Below are 12,466 nucleotides of genomic sequence, written 5' to 3'. Positions count from 1 at the left end.
ATTATGCTATAGCACCATATATTACTGTAAGTTTTTTTATTATTGTAAATCATCCTCATCTGTGATATGTTACAGTAGTATGTGAGATTAAGTTATTAAACCAGTTTGAATTTGAGAACTGGATCAGTTTGATTCATGATCGAATCATTGAGACTATTTTTTTGAACTGGAACAAATGATGCATTACAAGAATCCAATTTATAGAAATTATTTGTTCACAAATTGGACTGTCATATGGATGTCATTCGATTCATATGGACAATTTTATGATGGTACTTTTTTGCCATATTGAAGCTTAACATTCTTATTCACTTTTATATTGAAATGAAAAGACTGGTCTGGATATTCTTAAAAAAAATTGTGTTTCTCTTTCTCAGAAGTCTTAGAGGTTTGGAACAACATAAGAGTAAGTTATGATGAATCTTTTTTTCTTTTTCTTTTTTTATTATAATTCTTATTTGTATCAGGTCTGCGCTGTGTGTATCACTGTGGTTCCTTTTGGGCATCAATTTGTTGCCATTGCATTTACTATATTTAAATGCTGTTACATTATGAAGATTCCAATTCTCTAAGCCATAAATGTGAAGATAATTTTTTTACATGAAAGTGGACCCATCTGCATGTATGAAAAAAGATGTTTGTGCCAGAACTCCAGAGCACACTTTACCCTTGGGTCCATTTGTGTACTGCCAGTCTGGTTTACAATGATGTGTGAATGAGGTGGTAATGGAACAGGAAATGGATATGACCTTGCATCATGTCACCACTTGAAATATTACTAAGATTTCAAGGGGGTTTGAATAAATGCTTAATATCTTACTGAGAAGCTTTCAAACCCCATGGGCATAAAGGTAGATCAAGCCAGTAAACAGGCATTTTACACATTGTTTTGTACATGTTCATATCTTTTATTATTATTATTATTATTATTATTGAGTAGTATATTTTCCTACCTTGTGTAATCCCTGACAATTTAAAATGACACAATCAATATTATTTGTTTATTTATTGTTTCTTTGTTTATTGTTTTTTTTCCCCATCTTTCACATTCATATGCTTTTAAAACTTACATAAGTCAGATGTTTTTTCATGAGACAAGAATCCATTAAAAAACAAAATCCGCATTTATACTCATCCTGTTGAGAGCCAGCTGGGTTTTGGGATGTTTTGGTGTTTTGCCTGCCTCCCAGGTCTTGAACCTGAAGTGTTTGTGAAAAGGCAGCCAGCGTGTCTGATAAGATGGATGGAGCATCACTGAAGAATGTGCAATGATACGGCATGGACACTGGGAGAGCTTTGTCTATAGGTCAGTGTTAGAATTTGGGAAAACAAGTGGCCACATTGCAAGCACTAATAGGCCATGCATGGCCATCAGATGCCAGGATAAGTTATGAGGACAGTCTTCATTAGAAGTTTGTTTTGGCAGTGAATAGCTGGGACAGAGGCCTTGTATGTGAAAATTGCGACCACTTATATAAATCAGAGATGGACTTAAAGTGATGGTTCACCTAAAAATTATCATGTTGTTCCAAATCCAAATGATTTTATAGAACTCGTAGCATAGAGATAATAGACAGGATGTCCATGATGCTCTTTTCCATATAATGAAAGTGAATGGTTACCAGGGGCTGTCAAGCTTAAAAAGTAACCAAAATCACCATTAAAGTTGTCTATAAGACTCCCGAGGATGAGTAAATGATGACAGAATGTTCCTTTTGGGGTGACATATCTCTTTAACTAGGGCTGAGTATGTTAGAAGCAGGGGAAGATACATTTTGTAGAACTGCTTTGTACACAGCTGATAAACCAATAGAAGACTAATAAAATGGTAACATCAACTAATGTAGCGATCTACACGGTTGTAAATAAACTGTGCTTTGACCTTGGGATTCTTGAAAGGCCAGAATGCTTGTTGCCAAAACCCCTCATTAGCTTATAAACTGTAGCTGATAATGGCTTAAAGTTATGGAGCAATCCTCAAGAACATTACATTATTTTACGCACAAATCTGCCCATTCTGGCCCTGTAATTACAAATTAATGAAATGTAGGATTATAACTGAACATTGCAGGCCAAAACATTTAAATACAATTCATGATCATAATTATTAGATGTGTGGCCTAACATTACCAATAATCCCTATGTCATTCCACAGACTTTTTTCTCTCTCATTATCATTGATATTCTACTCTGACTACAAAGATCTTAATGCACATGACAACAATATGGCTTGTCTCACTTTGCAGAAAGCACAGAGATGGAAGCTATTATAGAGGCTAAAAGCTGTCATTAAGCAAAGATGAATTAGGGGGAAATCACTCAAAATGAATTGTGCTCATTTATAGCGCTGTTTGTTTGTATGATCTGTCTGCGTTTTTGTATGTACTTATGAAAAATCAGGAGCAATGGAGCAAGCAATTTGTAATATAGTGCACATTATTTGGACTACTTTTATGCTTTTTGTAATTTTTGGTACTTATCAGCTCCTAGTCACAATTCACTTTCATTGTATGGAAAAGAACATTCTGATAAACATCTCCTTTTTTGTTCCACTGAAGAAAAAGTCATGTGGACTTGGAATGAGTTGAAGTGAGTTGATATTGGCAGATTTTTTTATTTTCATTAGTAAACAGTAGCTTTAACTAGGGCTGATACATGAATGGAACTATAGAAAATAAGATAATGGTGTAAACAACACGGCTAAACATTTCTGAAAGCAACTTGCGCAGGCTGGTTCTGAGCACTAGGTTGTGGAGGAAAAAGTAGAGTACCACAAACTGCTTGTAGACAAAACATTTTTTGCCATTGTTTAGTGTGACATTTCACTCGATAAATAGCACTGAGTTTGTGTCGTTTAGTGTGACATTAATTGCACAAAGCAAACTTCTTTTTTTTATTGTTAACTGTCATTTAGTTTAGTGTTAATTTCACTAGGCAAATATTGTTGCATTTACTGCAGTTCAGTGCAACATTAACTGCAACAGCCAAATAGCTGCTTCAAAATTAAATTTTATTTAGTGTGTCATTTAGTGTGGTGTTAATTTCAGGCAAATAGCACTGAGATTGCATGTTTGCACTAAAAATAATGAGAATTATTTCAATTATATATTGTATGCTGCACATTTCTGCACAATTTTTTTAGTGCTGAAATACTGCTAAGATGGTGCAACTGTAACATCCAAACTAGCAAACGTTAGTTTGTCTAATCGCTTGTTCCCTTCAACCTTTTGCGGACAGTCTGAGCAGTTTGGACAGGACATGATTACGCTCCCACAAACTCATGACAACAGATTACAGGGAAGCCCTAGCATGATAGTCCATCCAAACCTCAGATGAATTGCCCTACTTCACCATGTTATGTAACATTCTGCAGCCCATTAGCACTGAATCAGTGGCCCTCATGTTCACTTCCACTATCCTAGTTGATGTTACAAAGTATTCCAGGAGTAAGAACAGTCTTTGTTTTTATAACCCATGAGGAATTGAGTGGCAGGAGGCCACCGAAAGGGTTAAAGGACGTAGTGCCGCCCCAATCAGAGTTAATGATTAGAGTAGAAACAGCACCGCAGAAATGAGGGAGCGGGCAGGGGTTGTGCTGTGGGGGATTCGTAGGGGAGTAAGAGAGAGAGAGAGAGAGAGAGAGAGAGAGAGAGAGACTGTGCTTAAATCCAGCTGGCTGCCTCCCTGGGAATGTAATCCATATGTGAGCGCGAGTTCAGCTGCAGGAGAAAGAAAAGATATTGCCCGCAAAAGAAGCGATTGTTTCTGCTTTTCTTGTTTAAATTCCACTCATTCTGGACCCTGGCTCTAGTTCAACCGCCGACAAAAAAAGAGAGGTATAGTGTGGAGAAGGACAAAGTGAGAGTTGAGAGAAAGTTGGAGAGGGTAAAAACGAAGGCAAAAGGAACAGCAGAGAACAATATACTGATTAGGGACCCGAACGAAGAATGAAAGAGGACACACAGGAGGAAGGCGTAGAGAGGTAGGTCATCTAAAGTTTTGCTTTTGTTTTCTAGTTAATGCTGGTTTAGGCGCAGAGGCAGTACTTTGTGCTGGGCTGTGTTTGGTCTACTTCTGGATAGGAAGCAAGAGGAGACCATGTGTTTATGTATGTGTGTGGATCAATGGTTAGATGGGGGCGTGGGGCTTCTGCAGGATCCAGAAGCCTGGAATATAGCACCCACAACAAAGATCGTACGATCTTACAGCATGTTGGCACATGGCATTTTCTGTAAAGTTTGAACTATTTTGGTTCTTGTAAACTCCTTTCATATGTGTGCTTTACTTCCGTGACTTCCTTCACTTTTCATTCAGGAGTAAACTTAGCATTGGCCTCTCTGTTATTGGATAACCAGTTGGATTCTGAATGTGCCACATGGTTTATTTGCTCAGCGTATTTAGTTTTTATGCTAGTTCAAGCGTTGAATCACCTGAATAGCTTTTTTAAAATAGCTTTTCTTGTACTGTGGTCACCTGAGATTATTTGTGTTGCCTGGACACTCCCTTTGGCCGTCTTGGACCAGGAACAAACCAGTTCATCAGTCATCATGCCACCTTGAGGTATTTAAGGTGGTTTTTGGAACATGGTGGTTGGTCAACCAGCCTCAAACTAATAACCAGCTTGGACCAGCTAGCATGCTTTTAAAACACATGCTTTAAAACTACCAGCTTAAGCCGTATCTTTATACTGAAACTGGTAGAAGTTGTACACTCACAATGGGTTTCTAGTGTTTCATACCAAGAAGGTTATCAGGTTTAAGAACCACCTCCTATCCTTAACCCTTCACCTGCTTGTAAAACATTATCAATAATGGCTCAACTCTATGTTTACTAAAGGTATATCTTCAATAAAATGTCTGGTTGCAAGGATTAGTGAACAAAGTGAGAATGGAGTTTTTCCTCATTGTTCCCAGATGGGAAATTTGTGTAAAGGGGGAGTTTGCTTGCAGACGTTAAGGAGAACCTCCAAGTCTTGATTACTCTTGGGAAACACAGGGCAGGCTTGAGTATTTTGACTAGAAGAATTTCTCTCACTTAAACAGTTTACTTGCAGTAAAGTTCAAAGCGTGAAAGTGCTGTCAGGCAAGAACAATAACTTTTTTCAGCATAAAACAATAAGGCTGGTGGTGTAGAAATAAAGCCAAGAACTTGGTGGGTTTTTTTAACAGTCTGTGTGTGAGACTATGAGAAGAACCTCAGATTTTAAAGTTCAGTAACCAGCAAGATTCAGAATGCTAAACTAGGGGTGTCCAATCTTGCTCCTGGAGGGTCAATGTCCTGCAGAGTTTAGCTTCAACCTGCCCAAAACACACTTGCCTGGAAGTTTCAAGCAACCCCGAAGACCTTGATTAGCTAGCTCAGGTGTTTGATTTGAATTAGAGATGAAATGTACAGGATAGTAGCCCTGCAGCAGCATTGGGCACCCCTTTGCTGTCTATCCCGAGGTACATGTATCACCAACGAGGAAGTATGCAAGGAAATAAATGTGTTTTGCCCATTGGAGGTGGTATTGTGCTCTGGAATGTTCTGGGAACGCCCCTCTCAAGCTGGTGTGAGTGTGTGCGAGTGACTAGGTCTCATCATTCAATAAGGATTTGTCAGTGGAAAAAACAACTGACATGCAGGTGGTTTAAAGTGCTGCTTGAGGCTTCAGGAGTGTCAGGAACGTATCATTTCAATGCATCGTACGTGTCTGAATGCCATTACCCACTAGGTGCATGACAGGCATTGCAGTCTTATCAACATATCTCACGTGAAATGTGGACATGCACGTCCTTACCCAGTTTAAAACAAAAGTAATGCATATTTGTTGAGTACAAGTGTGTCATCTTACTATAGTAGGTTATCTAGGAGGGGCATCTGTTGTCTCTGTTGTAGCTTGGCCTATTTCTTCTCTGACCTGACAAGGGAACAGATGCACAAATAGGACTTCCGCTGTATGGCCCAAGACCAATCTCATTGGCTTGTGAGTGATCTACTGTAGGCTGCCATGTCACTCACCTTTTTCAGTTTTCCTCATCCAGTTCTTCTAAGCCCCTTCTACTACTCAAATCTGCAGGAAAAGAACAATGTTACACCAACAGATTGTAGTCACAATGTGAGTGGTCGACTAAATGTATCCCCTTTAATACATCACCGCTGACTGACACATTAAAACTTAAAATTGGTTCACTGTTTTTAAATGCAATAATGCATCTTTTGAAACATCTCTTGACGTTTCTGTTCAGGGTGAGGTGAACCCGAAACCAGCCTAATTATACAGGGACTCCTTAGCTGACTAGTCATTCAGGCAACCCACCAACTAGTCGTTTCATTGCAAGTATGCTCTAAGAAGCACTTACAACTCTGTCATATCTTATTTCATACAGGTCCCAAGAGACTCCCTCTGATGCTAATTGAATTCTTGTTTTTTCAACATTTGATGTGCTATACACTGGGATTATGTTAATTACTAAGCTTAGTCCAGAATTGCAAGTAATGAATGAAAAGTTGTTCAAACCGAAAATACATCTATATGTGTTAATTTTTTCGTGCTTAGGTAATGGAAACTTTTAATTAGCACTTGTTTCCAGTATTAGCTCAGTTTGATTGATGTCATCACCCAGGGAGTTTTGAACATTAGTTTGTAAATAGAATCTGGTGCTATGTTTTTGCAACTCACTTATCGCACTTTAACTTGCATAGAAAAATGTACCATGGTAAACATAGTTTCTTTCACTATATTGTACTGCAGGAAAACTGTGGAAACTTGTTCTTAGCCAGCACTGTCATAAAATGAAGGATTCTGAAAGCTTCATACACTGTTTGAAGGAGATCCCATTTTAATGTGTTCCACCATAGTAAACAGTAGTAACTTCACGATTTTGGCAGCTACCATGGTAAATATTTTGTAAGGGATGTCTTGTGTGCTTGTATTCACATGATTCATTAAGCTTAGTGGGCTTTTTCAAACAAATTCTCATAAACCCTGGAATTTTATTTTTTCTAGTATTGACTCGGGCTAATTGGTGGTGTTCCACTGCTTTGAATTTATTTCCACACAGTTTCTGGAAAGTGAAATTAATTTTCCACATGTTATCAGCAGTTTCAATTTGGCCTCGACTCTAGAGTGAGAATGCTTTGTATTAGCGCAAGGAGGAAGTTACATGAAATAATTATTGAGGCCGTGGGTGTATTTGAATCCTTTTCAAGCAAATAGCACAGCACATTTCCTACTCTTATCTGTGAATTATTATAGTTGTGTTTACATAAAACCCACCAAAAAGCTCTGGAAACATTTTGAGTGTATGTCATTTGGATTAAAGCACGTGTGCAAATTTGGATCTGAATAAATTAAGAAAAACACCTGGATTTTCTCCTATGAATCATAATTTTTTTAATGTTAGCCTATGGATAGTTTCGCCTATGGTTTTTATCTTTAAAATGGTTTAATATTTACCGGTAATCTGTATTGTACTGACTACATGTATCACACTGACAGATGAACAGTGGGCAGTTACTTGCAATCAAAGTTTGGAAGGAAATGGACTTTTTATAAACCTAATAATCTGTCACTTTACTACATTTGGTCCCAAACGTTTTTTTAAAAATTCCACTCAACCACATAGCTGTCACCTTGGGGAACAGGAACCGTGCACTTTCCAACAATATTATTTGATTGAACTGAATAGTTTTTTATTGATCGGCTGCCTTTGTGTAAGTGTGTTTCAGGTTTACAAATCTAATGTTAGCCTATCTTGTTGAGCTCTTTATGTTCACTCCGGACTCCCCATGTAGTGCACTGTTGTTGTTGAAAAATTGTGATGTTGAAATCTGGATTTGTCTGAAGTTGTAATTGTGTTTGTCTCTCTGAGATGCAGGTCAAAGGACACATTCTTCGTATGAAGTTGTGTTGGCGCGTGTGTGCTTACATTTTTTGCCTTAACCCCAGTCTCAGTCTTAAGCCATGTCTTGTGGTTAGGGATTTGCTAACTCCCTTGTGTTCCTAAAAGGATATTGCCTCATTCTTAATCTCTTGTCTCAAGTGTACGAGGTCCTTGATGGACCCTGGTTAAGTTGAAGGATCCTGCAACTCACAAGAGGTGACGAGAGGACTAATGAGAACATTTTTACAAAACAAATCTGTTGCATTAGCTTAACCCCAATGTCCTATACTATTTCCTCTAATCTTACAGTATGCTAGTCATTTTTATTTTTCTATATATATTTTTTCAATATTATTAATTATAATGTTACAGTTTTATTTTGACTCTTTTTTTTTGTAAAATGCACATTGGACATTACTCTCAAAATAATACTTTATTCTGATGCTAAAAAAAATTTCTGGAAATGTTAATTTTATTATGCTATTATTATTCAGCAAAGTGACAGTAAAGACGTTTATAATGTTACAGAAGATTTCAAATTCTGTTATTTTGTACTTTATATTCATAAAAATTCTGGGAGTAAAAAAATAACAACTGGACAATGTTTTTAACATTCCTAGCAATAAGAAATCTCTTTTGTGCACCAAATCAGCATATTACAGTAAATTGATTTCTGAAGAATCTTAGACTGGAGTTATGATGATGAAATACAATTTTGCCATCACTGGAATAAATTAAAACAGAAAACAGTTATTTTAAATTTTAATAATAGTTTACAATATTACTGTTTTTACTGTATTTTTGCTCAAATAAATGTAGCCTTGGTGAGCATAACAGACTTTTAAATGGTAGTATATGTTACAAAAGGAAAAACCTATGGACATAGTAAGTCTTCATGATAGTATTCTCAGTTATAAAAACGGAGTTGAATTTTTGCCAACAGAGGGATTAAATTACCCATATCTCCCCTTGATCTGTTTTTACTGTAGCACCTGCACCTCCATCAACACTTGACTGATTTCTGCTTCAGTCAGGGCAACGAATGCCAACTTTATCCATTCTGTCAAATCTCACTTTACTCACAGACCTTTTTGAGGTGTATGTGAGCCTCTGTGTCTTCCTATGACCCTCCTTTTGTAATGAAGCTCCTATTATTTGTTTAAATGAAGCAGCAGGATGTGACACAACTATCTGGCTAAAATCATAAACGACATACTGATGAGTGTTATCATAAATCAGCGTGTTTTATTGGAATCATAAATGCGCATGTATCAGTGTCTGAACGTTTGCCAGGTACAGGTCTCTTCTTGCGTAAACATACACAGTTCCACCTGAAATTACAGGAATACCGTAAACACTGCTGAGCAATAAATCTCACAGTTACGAAAGAAAGCACAGCTCAGCAATGTTCTGGAAGGTATTGTTTGACTTGGTCAGGGAGAGCACAGTGCCCGTCTGTGTTTATATCTCCAATAGAGAGAGAGAGAGAGAGAGAGAGAGAGAGAGAGAGAGAGAGAGAGAGAGAGAGAGAGAGAGATAGAGAGAAAGAGAGAGAGAGAGAGAGAGAGAGAGAGAGAGAGAGAGAGAGAGAGAGAGAGAGAGAATGAAGAAGAGGGGAGATGGATTTGAGCTTCGGCCAGCAAACCTGACAGTGGGCACTAAACACTCTCCACTGCTGTGATGTCATCTGGGCGTGTCTAACAGATTTACCGTCTGCTGGACGGCTAGAGGGATATTCGTCCCGTCCTGGAAGACCAATCTGTGAATCATTTTACCAAATGGTCATGTAAGATTTGTGTTTTTGTGGCTCGGAGCAAGTTTCACTCATGTGATTTATCCCTCCTTTGGGTGTACGTTTAATATTTTATGATTTATTAAGTCTGTGACAGGCTGTGTGAAACTACTTACAATCAAACTAATAAACAAAATAGACTGTGGTGATAAAGCCTGAGTGATGAGCTTATTGGACATTTTATAGCTTTAAGATTTCATTACTGTATAGCTTGCCTTGCAGCGTAAACCTTTTCATTGCAACAGGGCTACCTGAGCATTAAAGAGATGTATCACCTAAAAATGAAAATGTGGTCATTTATTTAGCCTCATGTCATTCCAAACTTGTATGCAAGTATTTGTTTTTCAAGAAAAAAAAACAAGAAAAAAAATAAATGCACGAAAAAAAAGTGGTCTTTATGATTTGTGCGCCAAGTGATTGTTCTGTTTGAGAAACAAACCAAAAATTGTAATATTCTCTGTTTTTTGGAATTCGACAGGTCAGTATGGAAAGAGTTTTTTTTTTTTTTTTTAATTTTTTATGGAAAGAGTTGCGTAAATGTCATTCAGAATGGTTTACTTTCATGTTCCACAGAAAACAAACTGCATATGGGTTTGTCACGACATGAGGGTGAGTAAATGACAGAGAGTGTGAGTAAATAATGACGGATTTTCAGGTGAATTCTATTCCTTTAAAGTCGGGTATTAAATGCTTTTACATTAGGTGAAAAGCAGTTTAATGGACAGCCTCATGCCACACTGAGCACAGTACTCAATGGGATAGTCTTGAGAGAAAGCTTTGTCAGCAGCCCTTTTCCACATTGTGCATTGATCCATTTGGGTGAGTCTTAACAATCAATACTCACCGCAGCCCCATCATTAATTAGACACAGGTAAATTTCCCCACCTCTGCTCTTTTCTTTTTAGTACTGCTGCTTTCCTCCCTCTCTTTTTTTCTCTTTCTCTCTACTATGAGATTACACTCGTTGAAGGCAGGGAGCCCTGGGCAGCTCTTGGGAGTCAGAAAATGTAACCTTAGCTTTGAAGAACATGAAGGGAAGTAGTGGGAAACTCCCTTCAGTTCCCATGATGCCTCCCCCTGAGGACAGCCCACTGAGAGCAAATGTATAAGCTGCTCTAGAATCACCCACACTTGTTCACTGCAAAAAAATAAAATAAAAAGTATTTTGTCTTTTTTTCCCTTGGAAAAATCTATTCTTAAAACAAGATAAATTTACTTGAGGAGTATCCCTTTTTATCTTTTGTACCAAACAGCCCCTGGCTTTAATATCCCAACCTTGAAAGGAAAAATGTTCCTTTCAACTCATATAAGAGCTGTATTCAAATAATGTGTTTTGAATTGAAGTTGTTCTTGTTTTAAACATTATCCTCACTTAATTTTGTTATGTGTACACTATACTATTCAAAAGTTTGATGTCAGTACATAAAAAAAAAAAATGAAGTAATACCAGTGGCGTAACTTTATTTTAAAAAGTGGGTGGGGTGGGGGGTAATATCTGCTAATACACGACTATCAGAAATGTACAATAACAAATGCACATAAAATAACATTATGGTGTCCAGAAATCTATTTCAATAGTACATTCATCTTAATTTATCAAAGTAGTTCTCATGTTTAGTTTCATCCTTACATTTACTATAATACAATATATGGTTAGTCTTGAGTCTTTAGGTCAGTGAATAAATATATATATAATATATATATATATCCACAGTTAGTGTTCGTGTGTCCTAATGGAGTGGTGGTACATCTTTTGTTAAAGGTAAGGTAGGTATTTTCCGGAGAGGCTAGCAATAGCGAGTTAGCATTGAAAGCGTAAGATCCCACCCTCCCTTCAGAGCGTCTCTAAAACCACACCTCCTCTAAAACACATGAATGTGCACAGCCAGAGCAAACGAAAGCATCATAAGTGACGTGTTCAACTACCTCATGTTTGAAAGCAAGTAACATTACAATAATAAATAACATAAACAACTTAAAGAGCACTGACCTTTACCACCTGACTGCTGCAGTTTCATTTTGGCGTTGATAGTGTTGCAGTTGAAACGCATAAATACGAGTCACAAACCACTTTGTGTATGATATCACAGGTTTCCATATCTTCCAAATGACGGCAGTTATGGTGTGAACGCAGCATAAGCTCATTGTTTTGGTTCAGGAGGAACTGTAAAAGGCGGCTGCTGTTTGTTTGTGGTGCTCGGTGACTGCAATACATTTATCTTGACATTTCAATATGATTGCTTGCAAAATAAAACAAGAAATAAAATAGTAAAAATTAAAAAGTTAAATCTTGCACATCCAACACTAGTTCATCCAGGTCTCTCTTTGAAAAAGACTATATCTCAATGAGACTAACCTGGTTAAATAAAGGTTAAGAATCCTGTGCCACACGTGTTGCTGACGTTTAACGGCTCTGTCTCTGACATCCTCAGTGCGGGAAGAGTCATTGCATGTGAGTGTGAACACGTGTGTGCAATCTCAGGATTGCTGTTGCCAGGAAAACAGCTGAATAACCACATCTGCTCTTTCTCACTTTTCCAAAAAAAAAAAAAAAAGTTTTAAATGACCATGAGTTATTTAAAGCAGTAATTGACATTGTCATATCATTATTATCCATTATTCATTTAGTCTATGATGTCATTCTGTTTCTATTTACGTACATATTCTCTCACCAGACATTAGGATGCCATTCGCTCCATCTTTATCGTCGAAATAGACTCAGCGGAAATGTTGCTGCTGTGAGCTTTAGAAAACTGCCAGTGATCAGCGCATCGCTTTGTGGTTCGCTGTGCGATTCTGCCGCTGCAAG

General features: G+C 37.5%; 1 protein-coding gene across 14 annotated transcripts in view; it reads left to right on the top strand.

Moving 5' to 3' along the window:
- Positions 1-12,466, top strand: part of plekha6 (pleckstrin homology domain containing, family A member 6) — a 99,317-nt gene that overhangs the window by 27,839 nt on the left and 59,012 nt on the right. For 6 of the 14 annotated variants that reach the window (XM_079597412.1, XM_079597415.1, XM_079597414.1 and 3 more), the window contains exon 1: positions 3,698-3,982. The exons of the other annotated variants lie outside the window; for them this stretch is intronic. In XM_079597412.1, coding sequence (XP_079453538.1) covers positions 3,948-3,982 — 35 coding nt within the window. In that variant the 5' untranslated portion in view covers positions 3,698-3,947. Of the gene's footprint in view, positions 1-3,697; positions 3,983-12,466 lie in introns of those variants that run through there. 14 annotated transcript variants of the gene reach the window in all.

The sequence above is a fragment of the Phoxinus phoxinus genome (assembly GCF_949152265.1).
Source record: "Phoxinus phoxinus genome assembly, chromosome: 22".
Classification (NCBI taxonomy): Eukaryota; Metazoa; Chordata; class Actinopteri; order Cypriniformes; family Leuciscidae; genus Phoxinus; species Phoxinus phoxinus.
This window is presented reverse-complemented; position numbering and strand designations above follow the sequence as displayed.